The 19,660-nt window shown below is 39.8% G+C and overlaps 1 protein-coding gene across 3 annotated transcripts in view; it reads right to left on the bottom strand.

Moving 5' to 3' along the window:
- Positions 1-19,660, bottom strand: part of LOC138103196 (transducin-like enhancer protein 4) — a 98,264-nt gene that overhangs the window by 48,701 nt on the left and 29,903 nt on the right. For all 3 annotated transcript variants that reach the window (XM_069001302.1, XM_069001300.1, XM_069001301.1), the window contains exons 5-6: positions 19,061-19,123; positions 11,023-11,097 (exon numbers count right to left, since the gene is read on the bottom strand). In XM_069001302.1, the coding sequence (XP_068857403.1) occupies positions 11,023-11,097; positions 19,061-19,123 (138 nt within the window). The remainder of the gene's footprint in view (positions 1-11,022; positions 11,098-19,060; positions 19,124-19,660) is intronic.

Below are 19,660 nucleotides of genomic sequence, written 5' to 3'. Positions count from 1 at the left end.
CTTACAAGATGTCTGCTAGAAAAACAACACAACAGAGAGAAAGTAGTCCATGAGGTTCCTGGAGGACCATTTCCTCACATAGTGGGTGAGGGAGAGAACAAGGGCTGGTGCCCCACTGGACCTGCTGTTTGCTTGAACAAACTAGGATTAGTGGGAGAGGTGGTGGTCAGAGGCCATCTTGGGCACAGCAATCAAAAACTGTTATGAGTTTTCAGTTCCTGGAGAAGGAGGGAATCAGCAAAACTGCTGCCTTGAAGTTCTGAAGGGCACTTTGACCTATATAGGGGACTAGTTGTGAGAGTCCCTTGGCAGGCAATCTTGAGGGACACAAGGGTCCAGGATAGCTGGATGTACTTTAAGGAAATCCTAAAGGCACATGAGCAGGCTCTACCCCTGTGTCAACAAACGGGGAAGAAGACCAGCCTGGTTAAACATACAGTTTTGGGTAGAACTCAGTTTAAAAATAAGGCATATATCAGCTTCAGAAGAAGGAGCAGGCAACTTGGGAAGACAAACAAGGATATCATGAGGTTACCCAGGGGAAAAATTAGAAGGGCCAAAAATTAGAAGGATTAACTGGAACTTAATCTGGTTACTGCCAAAAAATAAAAGGAAAATGTTTTTACAAATATATCAGCAACAAAAGAAGGGCTGAAGGAACTCTCCTTTACTGGATGTAGAGGGAAACAAAACATAGTAAAAAAGTATGAAGAAAAATCTGAGGTTCTTAATGCCTTCTTTGCCTCAGTCTTTAATAATGAGACCAGGTGTCCTCCAAGTACCCAGCTCTGAGAGGTGGGATGGGAGCAGAATGATGCACCCATTACCCAGAAGGAAATGTTCAGCAGCATGTTAACACCACTTAGATGCACACAAGTCTATGGGGCCAGGTGGGATCCACCCAAGGGTATTAAGGGAGATGGTGGAAGAGTTCAGCAAGCCACTTTCCATCATTTACCACCAGTCCTGGCTAACCAGGAAGGTCCCAATAGACTGGAAGTTAGCAAATATGACCCCCATCTACAAGACGGCCCAGTAGAAGGATACAGGGAAATACAGACTTGTCAATATGACCTCAGTGCTGGGGAAGGTTACGAAACATATAATCTTGAGTGCCATCATGGACATACAGGACACTCTGAGAATCAGGCCCAGCCAGCATGGGTTTGTGAAAGGCACATCTTGCTTGACCAACCAGATGGATGAGAAAAAGGCTGTGGATGTTGTCCTACATGGACTTTAGTAAAGCCTTTGACACCTTTTCTCACAGGATTCTCTCGGAGAAACTGGTTTCCCATGGTACAGAGGAGTGCATTCTTTGCCGAATAAAAACTGACTGGATGGCTGGGCCCGCAGTGTCGGTGAATGGAGTTACATCAGCTGGCAGCCCAGGTCTCAGTGTTGAAGATAGCTCTGTTTAACATCTTTATCAACAATCTGGACAAGGGGATTGAGTGCCCCCTCACTCAGTTTGCAGACGACAACATGTTGGGGAGGAGGACAGGAAGGCTCTACTGAGGGTTCTTGACTGGATCAATAAGCCAAGGCTAACAATATAAGCTTCAACAAGACCAAGTCACGACAGCCCCAGGCAGTGACATAGGCTGGGGGCAGTGGCTGGAAAGCTGACTGGTGGAAGAAGACCTGGGAGCGCTGGTTGACGCAGCTGAACATGAGCCCGCTGCGCCCAGGTGGCCAAGAAGGCCAATGGCATCCTGGCCTTTATCAGCAATAGTGTGGCCAGCAGGACCAGGGAAGGGATTATTGCCCTGTATTCACACTGCTGAGGCCCCACCTCAAGCACTGTGTTCAGTTCTGAGGCCCTCAATTCAGGAAAGACATTGAGGGGCCGGAGTGTGTCCACAGAAGGGCAACAGAGCTGGTGAAGGGTCTGGAGCACAAGTCCTATGAAGATGGCTAAGGCAGCTGGGGCTGTTTAGACTGGCGAAAAGGGAGCTCGGGAGACATTATCACTGTTTACAACAGCCTGAGAGAAGGTTGCAGTGCAGCAGGAGTCAGTCTCTTCTCCCAGGCAACTGGATATTGGATGAGAGGAAATGGCCTCAAGCTGTGCCAGGGGAGGATATTAGGAAAACCTCTTCACTGAAAACATGGTCATGCATCGAAACAGGCTGCCCAGGGAGGTGGTGGAACCACCATACATGGAAGTGCTCAGAAAAACTTCTGGATGTGGCACCTGGGAACACGGCTTAATTGTAAACACAGTGGTGCTGGTCTAAGGGTTGTATCCGATGATCTTAGAGGTGTTTTCCAGCATAAAAAATCCTGTGATTCTATGAAATGTATCAGAGATTAGTGGAAACTCTAAATGCTCAGATGCAACTGATCTACTAGAAAATTTGGATGTGTCTGTTCACAAAGGGGCATGAATACAGACCTTAAACAAAAATCCAGGAATAAGAATGAAAAACAATGAAAAAGGAGAGAGAATAAGGAGCAGACTAATAATAAAAATAATGATAATAACAATGCTTTTTTTTTTAAGAATCAAATGCCAGGCTACTTGCTCTCTAAGAATCAGCAATTTCTGTCTTTGAGGATGCTGATTCCACAGAAGGAAAGCAAGCTCCACTGAGGAAACTATGGGGGGAAGGAAAAAAATCAATATCTGTCATTAATCAGAAGAGGAGCATTTAGAGCTCCTACATAAATAACAAAGAAACCATCGGAATCATATCTCTTCAAATTGCTTCAAATATCTTTTAAGTGATCTAGGAACAAAAAGTCATCTCCCAAATCATATTGTGGGATGAAAGGCAATATATGCAGAGCACATTTCCGTTCTTAATCATATATATGGGAACATCTGTCAGGATACATGTTTCACCATTTGTCCTCCCTTCCACTCTTACGACTATTTTTCATTCAGTGAAACAGCATAGACAGATGACAAAAAATTAATACAACCTACTAACAAGTAAAAGATTCATGGCAAAAAAATGGACAGAATCTTAATAAGGGAAAAACCTAGTCCTCTGCAAAAGGTAAGTTCACCTTCCCACAGAATATTAGAGTTCAGTAGTTCCTTCTTCTGATTGCAGGACTTCATCTCAATTTCACACTGAAGGTGAGGGAGGAAGAATGCAACTTTTCAGAATCACTTTCTATTATCATTTAATAAAGGGCAGAAATTCCTGCATAAGTCATATAACAAACAAACAAACTCTCTTCTTCCTTCTTCCCCATCAATTTCTCTATCTAAGGTAAAGAAAATCCACATCTTCTGCCAGAGAAGGCAGAAAGCACGAACAGTAAGCTAAAGGTCTTGCCATGAGGAGTGCTAGTGGTGTGATATGTGCCTCAACATCACAAACATCTGCTTCAGAACTTTTTCACACAGACTAGTGCAAAAATAACAATAGCAGCAAATGGGTGTTTTCTGCTACATATAAACAGATGGCAAAATTAACCTCTGACAAAGTAGGCACACACTGGTCCAGGTACCTTATTTACGAAATGCTCCACTAACATCCTACCCATAGACACTAGGAAGAGATTTTTTTTCTCCTCTGGCCTAACAGTAAAAAGGCAGCATCTCTCTTGTGACCTTGTAAATTTTGGTCCTTTTCTTTAGAAATGAAAGCAATGTCTATGCTTTTCCCAGCAGACTTCTAAATAATCTTCTAGGGTTACCACAGTAAAAAGTTTCTGAAACCCTGGGCTAAAAAGTGAAAAAGTTACCATTTGAGATGTATCAAAAATCAAACAATAAAAGCCAGAAGTTAAGCAATGCCACTGGTCACAGAGAGATTCAAGTGGCTAAATCTATAAGCAATTATAATACCAGAGCTTTCAAATATGGCAAGTATAATTCACTTCTATCATTCCTCACAAGGTATAGTTTTAGAGCCATGTAGTATCAGCATAAAAGAGATGCATGTTATGCATCTCATATGTCTGTTTCTCTAGTGCATCTTATAAGGTTACCAACTCAAATTTCTAGATAGCAATTACTGAGAAGCAGAGGTTCCTTAACTCTGTTAACACTATGTTTCATCATGCTTACAACACACAGGTACACACTGTGCTGGATTTCAGCAAGTTGTCTTTGCTTTGGATAAAAACCTGGGTTGTGCAGACTGATCCATTCTTTCCAAACCATTCTGTATCTTTAAAGACAGCCATTTCTGGTGCAGCTGTGGTCCTATGCAGAGGACTGCAATGCCTGCTCTTCTCAGAGGTGAGTAGCCTCTTTCCACAGGTGTTAGGACACATGGATACCATTATCTCTCTCCAAGCAGATTTCACTGAGAGATGTAGTATTCTGTCTCTTTAATGTAGTGCCCATTAGCCAGGTAACTGAAACTTAAAGTGGTTTGTTTTGCTTTAGTGCAGTTACAGCAGCTCTGATAAAGAGGTATTGACAAGGATCAAATCACCTGGCTTTAAATCACAGCCCCAAGACTGTGGAAGGACCAATTACTCTTTTTGCCTTAGCCTCTTTAAAAAGTGTAACAGGGAAAGCAGTATTCCCGTGTTCTACAAATATTACTTGAGTTAGTTCATCAGTGTTTGTGATGCATTCATATACCCAAGGATATGACTGTGAAAAATTCACCAGGCAATAAGCAAGTAACTGTCTTACTAATAAAAATCAAACGTTCTGAAATATCAGACAATGAAGGATTTAAGACCTCCTAAATTCCTTCTTCATGGATGGACCTAACATGTAGAAATACTCTACTTATGCAGTACTTTAGTGTCCATCCCAGTTAAGCACTAGAGCCCTTGTTTTGTCCTACATTTAAGACAGAGGACATGAAAAGAACTATTCACCTACCTGAAGAATGCAAACACTTAACTGATCCACTCTACAATACAGTCCTGGTTCTCATTCATTGCTGCTTTGTAGGCAGCAGCCTACAAAATGTGGTTGGGAGGAAGTCTAGGTGGCAAATATATGATCTTGTTTAGGGGTGGTATCAGAACTCTTGCAGTATGAAACCATGATACAATAGCAGCTGCCTTTAGGCTATACTGTACAGCAAGGGTACCTATTTAAAGAGACAGTATTGCCACTGAGTACATAAACATTGCTGATTTTGCAATCAAGTGGTTTTGGGAAATTCCTGCCTTCACAATACTTTAAAACCAAACAGATAGAGTTTTCCTTTTTTTTCAGAGAAGTGGTATAAGGCCATCACTGAATGCAATATACAGGATGTAATAGACCAAGATGGAACACAGCACATCTGTATTTGGTTGGCAATAGCTTCTGGCAACATTTGCTGGAGTGCAGACTCTGCTGGCAACAGTATTGTCTCCTTTCTATTGTGTGTTACGTGAAACCATACAAATATAAGTCATAAATAAAATATTGCATATGTTCATGTTACAGAATATCAAGAAAATTTTCCACTGGGCTCTTCACATCTGCACTGATTAATCCTAATTTAAAAAACAAAGAAGATATGGTGGTCACATAGCTTCAGTGTCAGGGTTTGTAAACCTTGAGAAACATGGAGGCTAAAGTCAGCTCTTCTGTCTGCTGAGATAGAGTGTGTAAGCCACAACACACGTCATCTGCATTTACTTAAGCATAACAAGCAAAGGCCTCTGGCACCAGCATATTGGCAGTGAGATGCCGTAAGTGGTCGGCACTTCACACTGCAACACTACTGACTGCTCATATAGTGATAGACCAATACAAATTCAAGTAGCTACCACAGCTACTGAAAATAGGACAAAAAGCAAGACAGTGGCAGCCCACTCAAAGTGCACCAACAGTATTAAAAATCCATCCTCGGAGCCTTTTCTTTGGTAAAATGGAACCTGGAAATTATTTACATTCCAACTAATTCCCTCAAAAATCCCTAGAAAGATAATTTTCAGTTTCTTTAAATGAAGATGATGCTGCATACTGAAGAGATTTATTTAAATTAGGCCTCACCTTCAAGGCTCTCTCTTGAAGCTGGCATATGGGAATAAGGGAACAAGATGACAAATTCCTCTAAAACAGATCTTTTCAACCAAAAAACAGGATGTCTTTAACTTAGCCAGACTTAAGGTGAATAACTGAAAATCAAAAGTGCTCACCCATAAGCCTTCTATATCAACAATTCCTTCTATAAATCATTTCAGGCACTAGGCAAAATATTCGCAGGACCGTATCACCACTCAGTATAAAATCAGCAAACAAGAATAATTAAATGGGGAGCAATGAATTTCAACATTTCTTTAGGGTACACAAATAAACACAACTTGAAGCACATAGCTATTAAATCAGCCTATGCTGTCACCTTCCCACTTTAACAACCTGTGTACAATATACAGCAGACTACCAACTTGTTTTACAGAATTAAAGCTTCAACCACTGCTTAACACACCTTTGAATGAGCAATACAGAAGGGCTAGAGAGACAAGTGACTGTTGTCCCCGTGCTACAACACACCTGTTCTAACTGACAGTACCATTTCTGAATGCACACACTGGCCAGGAACGACTTTTCCATACAAACTGTGTGTATTGGTTCAAGTAGAAAACCCTCACTCTTTCTCACAGCACCCGTACACACAGGAGCCAGAAACAATCTGAGAGAAGCAGGAGATGCCTCTGCACGTTAAGCAGCATTTGGCATCTGCAGCCCTGAACAAGGGACCATGGCAATGATGGCAGGCACTGACGCCAATTCTTATTTCAAGTTGTGTGTACTTATCTGCACCACACTGCTTTCAAAAGCTTCCATGCCTATTTCCTAAACAGCTGTTGTTCTCCACAGCTGTAAAACAATCACTCTCTTGAAAGCAAACAAAAATTATGGACCTTTTGAGAGGGGTCAAACAAGCACCTTGGCCTCAAACACAGGGTAGAAATTGTGACAAACGGTGCATTTAAGAAGGAACATTTTGGCACAGTAATTATATGTGACAAGACAGAAGGAGTCCTTTCTTCCAGTAACTGCCATTTGCTTACTTTTAAAGAAGATAATAAAGGTGGCATAATAAAACAAAATGCTTAAAAATTAAACCAAAGCCATTCTTTTTTCACTCAGATGCATAGAATGGTAAAGAAAAAGAATTATTTCAATCATTTCCTTAGTAATACAAGTAATATTTAAATAGATTTAATAGTGCTGCTCCAAACCAATGAATTATGAGTTTAAAACCTATTAAAATGTAATGTTTTTTTCCTGAGCTGAGGGGAGAGAGATTTAAATTCACTGAATTTTAATATTTCAGCTTGAGCTGCAGGAGGTAGAGAAAGTCCAAATGAACTATTCCATCAGCACCATTCAAGCATGAACATTTTAATCAGTTTTACTTCCTTGGAGTTCTCCAACACAGTTTACGCTGTCATTCTGAAAGCACTTAACACAGAGGGTGTGAAAAACCACCAAGGCTTGTTATTGCCTTCACAATTGATGGCAAATAATTTTGCAGACTTCCTATCATTAAAATGTCACTGCTAAAAATTGAGGTTCAGCATTTCTCGTGCTAAACTGCATTTTCTTTGAACACCATCACATACCCATTCTTAAGTTTTTGGTACATTTATCTCTCTCCATGTGATAAGCAGCCACACAGGCCTTCATTTCTGCCTTACTACCCAACTGTAGTAGAAAAATGACTATTTTAAACAGATAAAATTCTTAAAATATTACAAGTTACTTCCTTGGTTCCCTTATTAAAATGTAACCACACTCACACAGCATGTTCCAATTGTATAGTATAATGGATTAAAGAAAACAAACCCCAACATTTTAAGAAAGTTAGACAACTCAATTTATTAATACAGGAAATGAAAACATCATTCCTAATTAGATTATATTACTGATTTAAGGCTGCAATTTGAATACTGTTCCAACAGTGCGATCTTGCAGATTCTAATGCAAAAACACGGCAGCACGACACATGACAAGATCAACCAGATATATCACACTGCTCATCCTGGAACACCCAACCTGGAAAGCAGCTCCGGATGTGCACTACAGATTGCCCTGAGCAAGAATGCTGCACCACACTGTCCATGGCAAACATCAGAGAGTCTGAATGCCTGCAGATTTACAGTCCTCCTGCGGCATGCTTATGTTATACCCAGTTTTGGTTTAGTTTTTCTCACTGCATCTCTCCAGAAGATGATAAATGATTGTTTGAGCCCATCAACAGTTTTAAACTGAACATGACCTGTGAAAGAAGTCATTATAACTGTGTTTCATTCCATTAAACATAACTAGTTTATTGTCAGGAGAACAGGCAGTCTCTCTGGGTTCTGGGCTCACTTCAGTATTTTGCATTTAAACTGCACGGATCAGTGATTTGGTTCATTTACCAATGAAGATAGAATAATATTGCAAAGTTAAAAGGTGCTTCATCAGATTCCATTAAATCAGAGCACATTCATACAAAAATATATACATGTGAAACACAAAGAGAGATAGGATCTGTGCACCTTCAATTCTTTTCTTGTGCCACACTCCATTCTGGTAGCATGCACTTTTAAATCAAACCCAGAGTAGCTCTGTTCGAACCAAGGGAGTTTAGCATGAGTGAATTGAACCGAACAGAATGCCCACAAAACACAGAGAAAACTTAAGCTGCAGTTTTATTTCCAAAACTCAAAATACTGCTTCTGGTTTTGTCTGATACATAGTTCAATGGGTTAAACAAACATTGGAAGTTTTTAAAATACCACAGGGTTAAAAGAACACAAACCCTGTCAGACTTACCAAACAGAAAAATAATGTAAGATAACATAATCAGGATTTCCAATTATGTTCTTTTTTTTATCAGTATTCACTTTAGAAAGTATGATAAGCCTTTTCTAGCCCCACACTACATTTTCAGACTCTAAATCTCTCTAAGTGCGGACGTAACATTGTTGTGGATATTCTTACAACATGATCTTAAGCTTATTAGATAGCTTGCATTCCTTTTTATTCCATTTTTAAAAAATTAATCTCTGAAAGATTGCATGAGATTACTTCTCTTTAAACCTAATGAAGACCCAATTTCAGTCCGTATTGCTCCTGTTTCTCTAAAATTAAAGAGAAACACACTATTTCCTAAGTCAACATGAAACAGCTGAGAGAAAAAAGGCAGTAGAGCAAGGTAAAAATCAGACTTGTCAGGGAGGCAAGGGCTGGGCAACTTTAATGCACAAACCCAAAAGTCTGATAGTTTAGAGAAGTTTGAGACAATAGAATTTCAGCTGACATGAAAAGACAAACTCAGACAGGAAGAGAAAAGAAAATTTACTTCTGTCAGGTGGGGGAAGACCAACAGAATTACTGCCAGGCTCCCAGACAAGTGTCTCATCTGTTTGTTTTTATTCTGCGTGGTTTAGTGGTTCATGAAAGCAGGATAAACTTAAATGATGAGTGCGATAGTCAGTATCTTTAACATCACACACTTCACATTTGCTTTCTTTAGTAGAAATCAAATTGCTTTTTGCAGTCTCTCTAATCCAAACAAAGGTGAATGGCAAAAATGTGCACAGGTAGACTGAGAAGGATGTGTGTGTGCACGTATACACAAAACCATACATGCAACTATAAACACATGCTACAAATGCACATGCAACACACACATATAAAAGCTTCTTTAACAAAGAAGCCAACCTTTAGCTACTTACTTTATGCAAAGAATGTTAATAGAAGGCAATATTTTTGGTTAGGTAATGAAAACTAATTGGGAAATTATTCATTTCCCACTCTCCCCACTGGAGCGTAAAAGACATACAACAAATGTTATTCATGATTCTACACGACGCGCTCTGATTCACCTCCTTCTTTCTAACGGGCACTTCAGAGGAAATAAAGGTTACTCTTTTTCATTTATAATTTCTAATTGACTGCCAGTGCTTTCTTGTGGTCAGAGGTATACAAAACAGAGTTAGAAACAGCCTATTAAAAACAAGCTACAATCAGACCGCTGCTCTAAACCAGTGTCAGAAATGATCAGAAAGTCCTGATTTCCTTGTTAAAAGACACAGGCATAATTGAAGCAATATCATCACTTCAGATTGATTATTCAGCGACCCTTATCCACATCTTCATTCAGCAATTTGAATTTTAATGAAAGTAAATGGAATAATTAGCATTTCAAAGTGTGTTTGATACACTGAATAAAAAAAAGGAAAATACTTTTATGTATAATCTATACACAGAAGAAAAAGCATTTGGGAGGACGTAAAAGATAGGAAGTACAGTTGTAGTGTCTTCATTAGAATAACTTAAACAACTGCTTGCTCCAGCTGCATAATTATACAAGAGAATAATGTGTTATTAAGCTATGACTTCTCACCTTTTTTTTATGTAGTCTGAACAGCCATTTGTTTCGTTGTTATGCCTGTCTTCTCCAGTTGTAAAATATAAACACTGTCGGCTGCCCACACCTATAAAATCTCTGTACTGGGCTAATACCACTGGCAGTAAAGGTTTTACAAGAGGGGCTCCACGCACCTGTATTTTTAGATGACTAAGAGCAGGACACCTATAAGCACAGTGACGATAAGTAGTTCCGCTGTCGATTTTGGTTGTATGTTTGGGTTTTTTGGTTTTGGTGGGGGTGTTTCAGTTGGTTGGTTGGGTGGGGTTTTTTGTTTTTTTAAAGTAACAGCTATTTTTAATGTAAAAACAAAAAGTGTGATGAATATTCAGAGTCTTGAACCAACACACAGAAAAATATGTGGGCAGCAGGGATGGGAAAAACAGTGTATCATATCAAGGCTACCTGTTACCGTGGCTGCACAAGCAGACTGGCAGGTGGTATGCAAAAGAAACAATGTTCCTCAAATAGAACATTAAAAAAAAAAAAAGAAAAACAAATACAGAACCTGCTTTGGGGAATAGATACAACACAGACTTAATTACCCCATTAGTCTTCTTGGCACAGTGCAAGCAAGTCTTCAGGTAGTAACCAGCTTTTATGAAGATCAAGCTACTGAACTTCACCACTGCCCACAACTTTTGCCCACCTGACGGAAATGAGCTCATGCAAGAGAGAAAGAAAAAGAAAAGGTATTTACAAACACTACCAGGGCTAAAATGGAAAGACCACATACCCCAATGATTGCGTTCAGTTCTGCCATGGTCACTTGTTTGGCACGCTCCACAGCCTGCACCACTTGTTGCTGGTGCTATAAATGAAGATCAGAAACAGAATAAAATTATTTGTTTCTAAATTCTTAAGCACAGTTTCTTTCTTTTATTGTTTTTATTTGCTTTTCTAACACATGCAGGATCTAAATAAGTATTCTCTAATAGACAGTCACATTGTGTGTTGATCTGCAAAAATATATAAGCAAGAGGAGGATTTTTATTTTTATGCCATTACATGCTAGGAATTACACCTCTGCTTCCCGAAGAGCTCTTTTACAACCTGACTAAATGGGAAAATGCTCATCAGCACAATGTGCTTTCGAACTTAAATACCATCTTCAAATGTAAGCCACTTTCCTTACAACCATGGAAACTTTATGAATAAACCCCACCCAGTATTCTGAAAAGAAATGTATATATTTTCAACAAGCACATGGCACCCACATCACTGAAGAATATACAGATTCCCCTCCTAGGTACATTTCAAAGCAGCTCAACCATGAGAAAGAAATTTAAAATGACATTCACAAATCTGTCAAACACGTGAAAAAGAACTAATTATTTCAATCCCCAACATGTAAATTTTAATAGCTTTAAAAAGTCCATCAAAAACACATGGTATAATTAACAACACAGTTTACAAGCTCCAGTGGTTGTATTATCTCAGTTTGAATGATACTGTATTGCTGCAGTAAATTCAAAATTACTGTATGTTGAAAACTGACTGGTATTTATTTGAAAACATCAACTACAAACAAAATAAGGTTCTCATCTTGCAACCAGATTCATGCCTGTTCAGACCTCCACCAGAGGCAAATTAATCTTCACAGGCAACCTCATACAATCAGGATGACACAGAACAAATAGGTGCAAGGAAGGGTCATAGAGAACTGCAAGTAGGTTGTGTGATCTGCACTGAGAGTGAGACATCTTTGATTTACAGCTACAGGTCGAACAGAGAAAGGAAGGAGGTCTTGATCTGGAGAGGTGCTAAAACTGTAACAATGAAACATCAGTTTTGTATCGAAACCAACATCTAGATGTTTTTTGGCACAAAGTTTAAGGAAAAGGTTGAGAAGGTCCCTTTAAAGATTCAAGTTAGCCCTTCCATGGCTGTGCATATGGGCAGAATGGAGCCAAGGTACAGACCATCCTGTACAGCAACTCCTCCTGTGCATCCTTATCAGAAGTAAGAAGTTGCATAAAATGAGGACCCAAATCCTCAAGACCGCCTCCAACAAAAGAGTGAGGTGAAGAGCATCCAGACTCCCCAATGGGAGCACCCTAAACCCCACTGTGTGGGGGGCCTGTAAAAAAAGGTGCTGCTTGGCAGACTCAGATTTCACAATTCTCAGTGCAACACACAAACAAAAATGGTATTTTCGCTTACAAGCCCTCTTGCATAAAAGCTCTCAGGGCAAGGATAAACAAACCTAAAAATCCATCCATAACAGTATGTCCCGGTTTTGGCCAGTACAGAGTTAATTTTTACACAGCAGCCATGAGGTGTAGGTGTGTCTGGGCTATTTTATAACACCTCACCTCATTGCTTCAGGGCACGACTGAGGGACTCTTGGGCGTTGTGGAAGAAATAGCTTTTGGTCCCGGAAAGCATGGTAGCTGGAGGGTCTGTCTTTCATTGGTTGTTGGCCCTAGGCTTGGTGAACAATTTTGCTTGGAAAATCAGTCTCCCCTTGTACGTTTTTGTTATTAGCATTGTTGCTGTTACTGTCTGTTTTCTTATCTCGTTCCAGTAAATTGTTCTTATCTCAACCCATAATCTCTGCCATTTTTCTCCCGAAGAGGAAGGTGGTGGGGGAAGTGGCTGCATGGTTTTCTTTTTAGTGGAAACACTAAACTGGGGAGTGCCATTCCTAAACAGGGACACTGTAAGAAATTCTGATTATGAAGAACAGATAAATGCAAAGAATGAAGGTGGTAATTCAGAAAAACTCCTGGAAGGAAGAAAATAGTTTTTGGGGGTTTTTTTAAGCAAAGAACAATTACATGAAGGAAATTACTAGAGACCAAGTAGAATACTGCTACTTTGTAGCTGCAAACAGAATCACAGCAGTCCCATTTAGAGTTTCGTAAAACTACAGTGCCAATATAAATCCAATCTGCCACTTACGAGAAGACAATGTAAAGACTAAAAAGCAGGTTGAACATGAGTAAACATATTATTGGTATTTAAGAAGAAAAAATTAAAAATCCAGTGTATCTCTACCACAGATACCAGAAAAAAAGAAAATTATAATATTCAAGCACCAAGTTCCTGGCAATGTGTTATCAGCTCCAGGTCATCACTTGTTAAGAACAGGTACAGTTTTCATCGATTATATAGCTGAAAATCTGGTGACCTATGACTCTCATGTCAACAGGGTGATTATAAAAATTACAGCACTATTTTCTGGAGGAGGTCATTCACACCAAAAATGGGTCACAGAATTTTTCATCAAGTCATTATAAAAACCCCAGAAGAACAAAGAAGAGTTTTTAAAAGATGTACTTTTTAATAGAAGCATTTACTGTGAAGTTTATAGTCTTCTTTCTTACCATTTCACAGGCAATGCTTTTCACAATGAGGTAAAGAAAGTTCTTGTATATATGAGTGCTCTATTCCAACACCAATTCACTTAAATCCTGTTCCCAGGAGAAGAAAAACTTCTAAGGCACTACAAAAGCTGGCCTAAGCTTATCAAAATTATTGTAGAAATTACTTCAATTTGCATCCAGGATTTGAAAAATAAGTCAACTCCAAAAGAGCTAGAGTGTTTTCTGTTCCCTTACAGCAAACACATAAAGAATAGCTCTCAGAAGAATTTGGGAAAAATGTTATTTCATTCTTAGGCGAGAGGAAGAGAAGGTGAAGGCATGGAGTACCAAAACCTCACTTTCAGATTTCTGCTGGAGCAGCCACACAATCCATCTTTCATTGATACTAATAGGTTTGGGATCAAGACTTCACAGAAAGGAGAAAACCCAAGGGCCTAGTAACACTGAACTTAAATTAGGTACAGTAGAGACAATTAAAACTCTTCTATTGCTAGCTGCTTTAACATTGATTTAATTTTCAGTGGGGTCATATGAAAAAGGCTCAAAATAGATGGTCTGTAATTAGCCTCCCCATCACTTCCAGCTCATTGCAGCAACTGAGCAGGCTCCCCCTCAACTCTCAAATCCCCCATGGGGGGTATGACCCAAGTGATCCTAGGGCTACTTCAAGTTACAGACAAAAACCACACACCTGAGTGAAAAAAGGCACAGGAAAGCCCATGAAGGGTTTGAACAGGCCATGCAGGGTTTGAAGAGCTGTCTGCTCACAGCCCTTCTGAAACTGGGGGCTCCAGGTTACCAGCCACAGCTCCAGGAATGGGTGCGAATCTCTAGATGTAGAGGAGTCCATCTGGGTCCAGGGACCCACAGCAACCCAAAATCAAGGTGAGGGGCAGGGAGCCCAGGGGCCCGCTGAGCAGGATGGCTGGCCCAGCCCAAATGGGTACCCAAGGATGGATGGTTCCAATACCTGCCATGTGCCTGAACACCCTCCTGGGCCAGTACACCAGCAACAAGCAGCATTATGTTAAAACCAAGCAGTACACATCGGCCTGTCCATCAAGTGATCACATAGTGATTTACAGCCAAGTAAAAACAGCAACAACATAAAAGGGTTACTTTTTCCCCAACCAAATACAGACACAGGGTTGCAACTTTCACACACATTTAATGCTAGCCTTCCTCTGTGCACACAAGCAAATGACAGACCTGGGGTTTTTTCAGTTGTGGGAAAACAGTATTTTGCACTGCATTTAACACGCCAGAGCAATGAGCTCAGTACCCTGCCCCATGCAGACTAATACTGTTTCTCCTTTCTAACTTCTTGTTTCTTCTCCGCTTTTTGCTTTCTGTAATGAGCAGTGTGTCTGCACTTGCCTTGTGCTGGAAAATCACTTCTTTTAAGTCTCACAGTGGGTAGCAACAGCTACAGAGGCCACAAGAAGTATGTAGGCTTTTTCACCATCACATTGTCTCACCACACAGTTGTCACCTAGCCTCGGCTCATGCACAGGCACTGCAGCATGGTGGAAAATTCTCGGGATTTTTATACCATGTCAGAGCTGTCCACAACTCCCAATGACAGGGGCACTGTGCTGACAGCAACTGAGTGGCCAAAATTCCCCCAGGCACGAACACAACTACACTGGTGTTAAAAACCCCTAATTACAGACTGTCTTCAGGACTACCACCAACATTCAAAGCAAAACTCCCTGAACAATTTGCTTGAAAGAAAGAAGCAAGCAGCCTCTGCTATTCCTTACTTCCATTATTTTGTTGTTCTATTATATGTTTAGAGGAAGTACAGGTCTTGCTTAAGAACTGCAGCACTGCCCTTCTTAGAAGCCCTATCTAGAGACAACATAATGAGACAAGGTCATGCCAAAAACGCTAGTGAGAACTGGAGGGCAAATACACATTTACCATGGAGTACAGCACACACTGTAAAAGCTAGAAGGGACAAGTTGGGTCACTGCACACAGGCACCGTAACTCAGACAAGATATAGTAACTACTTTAGAAAAATGTAAGAACATGATTAGTAATATATGCATAAATTGCTAATGAGATGCATTCCTTGCCAGAAGGATTACAGATCTCTGAGAGTTTCCTTGTTTCCTTGCTGTTTAGCTCTAGTCTGGGGCAAGTCTAAGATGGAGGCAAATAATTCTGTTTTCTCAACCTCACATCTCAGACCAAAAGCTACTTCCTTCTGATCAGTATGCAAGAACTCCTGGTCTGCCTTCTATATAATGGATGTCACCCTCCTCATTCAAATTTACTGGGCTTTAGAAACACCTCTAGGGAAAGTATGCACAAAGAAGAGCAAGCATATTATGGCCCACACCAATCTCTTACAAGGAAAACCTTCAACTGATATTAAAATGTTTGAAAAGAGAAGACATCCTTCTGATGTTTGTTTACATGTATGCATGCCAGTGCTTGGCATTTTATTATACTAGTAAGTATATTTGACCACCTTAATGTGCACAGGGAACTGAAGATGCCTGTTAAAAAACAACGCATCCAGCTTGCTATTAGCTAGTTCACTGGCAGTCGGAAGGGAAAGTGAACCTTCCAACAAGGTTTCTTACAGCTTCCTTCAGCCTTACAAAATGCTTGCATTGAGGCATGTAAGTTGACAGGGAGCGATACTGGCTCCTCAAGCAGCTTTTGCAAGTAATGCTGAGCTCCAAGTCGGCCCAACTACAGCATCTGCTGTACACTGGCCAGCTTGCATGTGCTTCATGAATATAAAAACAGTCAATATTTGCTCAAAAGAAGGTAACTGTGATATATGAGTATCTCTAGACACTGAAGAAATGTCACTATCCAGCACTTGAGGTCATTCAGCACTTAGCCCACAATGATAGCCACAGTTGCAACCAGCCACACAAACAGTAATCAGCCCCAGCTTGAAAGCCACAGGATTGTGAAACTGTCATACTCTGCTGAAGCTGGTAAATTCAGTTGAAAAGTATAAATTAGCAGAGGCACTGTCTATGGCTACAGACACAAAATAATTGCACTGTACTCTCTAGGTCATTCAAGCACGGGGACATTCAACTATCTATACCAACTGCAGCAGATCAAAACTAAATTAACTCCGTGACTACAGTCTAGACCCTTGCAGGCACCCCTTTTATCTTATGCAATAGGAACTACTTTGAGCACGCTGGTATCTCAATATCGCACAGAGGTGCAAAATGACTGTTGCAACACAGGAAGCCCAAAGCCACAGCAGAAATCAAACACACATCACCCCTGAGGTCCATCTCATGTCTTGACCACAGAATCACGCTTTCCTATGAAAATGGGAAGTTTGTATTTCTTGGTGCTGTATTTTACAGTCTGCCTAAACTGGAATAAATGTAAAAACATGGTACCAGTTGACTGTGTATTTAGGCATGTTAGAAACTTTGTTTTAAATATATGCTTAGATGATGTACAGCACAGTAAAACTGACTGAGACCTGGAGACTTTACTGAATACTTTACTGGATTGCTGCTGAAACAAAGCAGACAGTAGTACACAGTAGTGTGATGTATTATAAATGCATCCTTTTCACAAGATCTCTAGTGATTTTCCCCAAAATTTCTTACTTCTAAGTGAGTTATCACAAGCCATTGATTCCTTACAAAGTTAACAAGCAGTAAGACAAGTTAACCTGGTGCTATTATGAGGCAATAATGTTGCCATCAGTGCATGCAACCACTGTATTTTGTTCATTTTTCCCTCAGGCACAATATAAAGGAGCCTGATCACATTTTTCAGCCACTATTCCACAATTAGACTGTATGCAAAATGCACAAACAGCAAAAGCATGCTGCAACTCAATTCTCTATTAATCTAGATGATGAAATAAAGAGACATCCATTAAGACATTCACTTTTTAAAGACACAAATTAGAGGGAAAACAAGACTAGCAGGATACTCAAACCTGAAGCTCAGTTCTCTTTTGACACATCAGCGTATACCAATATAGACTGATTTAATTATGTATTCTTACTAGAAGAGGTCAAACAACCATCAAGATTTTCCTAAGCCCATTACAGAAACTGTCACTGTCAGTTGCACTGTCAAGACACATGAAAAGCTTTTTTATGTTTCCCTTCTCAATCCTTCCCTGCTGTTTATATATGGTATGCTATCCCTGCACAGCAAATAAAACCGTGTAACTACACCTATAGAGACTCTGAAGCAGTAAAAGAACAAAACAGCTACTTGTTTTAGATCTGTGCAGGACTTGAATTCTGGTCCTCCAGCAATCAAGCTAGAACATTACATATCATTTAGTTTCCACAAATCCATCTTAGTAAGCAGAGTACAGTGGCACTCACAAACACTTCTAGTTTTGATGGCATTATTCTCGTTTCAAACACACACAGATACACACACGTGGCACGCATGAAGCTCATTAACTGAACAGCAACATGGAGCACACAGCCTCTTGTTTGCAGCCAGCTGAGCAGCTCTCTTGAAAAGCACTGGCATTTTATGTAACAACTGAAAAGCCAGGAGAAATAGTCACATCATGTTCTCAGGCATGACGTTTTACACATGCAATACACAAAAATACACCTTCCAGTTTTGACTTCACAGCTTCACATATTGTATTGAAATGAAACCATGTGCTAAATTGATGAACACTAACCTGTGCCAACAGACCCCAGTCTCCAGTCCCTTTCCTTCAGAGGGGTGGACAAGGGAAGCCATTATGCACCTATGGTTTCTTTTCACGAACCACACTTCTTTTTTACTTCACAAACACCCGTTGCTCAGAAGCTCCCTCATTAGCTCCCGTCAACTCCCCCAAATCCCAGTGCCTCTTAAATTATCTACAATGCACTCACAATAATACCAGCAAATCATAATTTGGAGAAAATTAATGCTTAGGGAAATTAGCTCACAGTGAGCTTCAATTTTCTGTTTACATTCCCCAAATACACAAAAACATAGAAAGATTTAAGGTAGTAAGTAATCTGGGATGCAGAGAGAAAAAAGGCAAAATAAAAGCTGTGTTTCTATGCCTGCTGTGTTGAACATCACTATTCATGTACCAAAACAGAAGTTTCTGCCCAACTTTAATGTTCATTGCCAAGGATGTAGCACAAATTATGCCTTTCTAGCATTTTTGCAAGCTGTCTTTTATTTGAGACCCACAAAATCATAATTTCAAGATAAACTACATCATACATTAAAGAGAAATACTTAAACTGTAGTTTTGCTTTGACATTACAACACATTCCATTTCATAAATATATTTAAATGATATTACAATAGGCTTGAAGAAGATAATGAAGTTACAGTGATAACAGCACAGTGGAAAGTAATCTACAAGTGCCAAGAGATTCATAAGGAAATAGTCTCAACACAAAGTCCCACTTTTGTAAGTGATATGATGAGGCAATCATTTAGATCAGAAGCAGTACAAATGACTACCTACCTCTTGGGACAGGAAGGGAATGACTTGTGCACATATAGCATTCAGCCTCTTGACAATTTCTGCCTGAAAGTCACAAGAAAAAAAAGTTCAATTACATAAATTCTCAAATGAGACTGTCACCCATGAACCCTAAAGAGACATTTGCTTGGTTTTTTTCAACTCTGGCCATCCTCTGGCCAAGAAATATTCTCAAAATAACAAAAGTGTTTGCACACAGATTCAAAAATACTTAGGAAGCTAGTAATTTCTGGCTAAAACCTTATCCTAAAAAAACCCACTGTTCAGAACTGACACAAAGAGTAGTTAATTTTGATTACACAATCACAGGAATTTAAAGAACAAAATCTTCAGGAGATGTAACAAAAAAGGTAACAAAATTCTGTGTATCAAACTGAACTCTCTCCTACAATGCAAAAGGAAGGATCATTTCAAATTATAGCAATGCCACTGTAAGCAAAGGGAACAAATACACCATTTATTTGTAACAGTGAATATCACAGGAACATTAGCATTGTAATATACAACCTTACTGATAATCATTCGACCATGTATTTCAGAAAGGAATACTGCAGTCTTGTAACACACTTCTGCTGTTGTCTG

Source organism: Aphelocoma coerulescens (assembly GCF_041296385.1).
Source record: "Aphelocoma coerulescens isolate FSJ_1873_10779 chromosome Z unlocalized genomic scaffold, UR_Acoe_1.0 ChrZ, whole genome shotgun sequence".
Taxonomy (NCBI): domain Eukaryota; kingdom Metazoa; phylum Chordata; class Aves; order Passeriformes; family Corvidae; genus Aphelocoma; species Aphelocoma coerulescens.
This window is presented reverse-complemented; position numbering and strand designations above follow the sequence as displayed.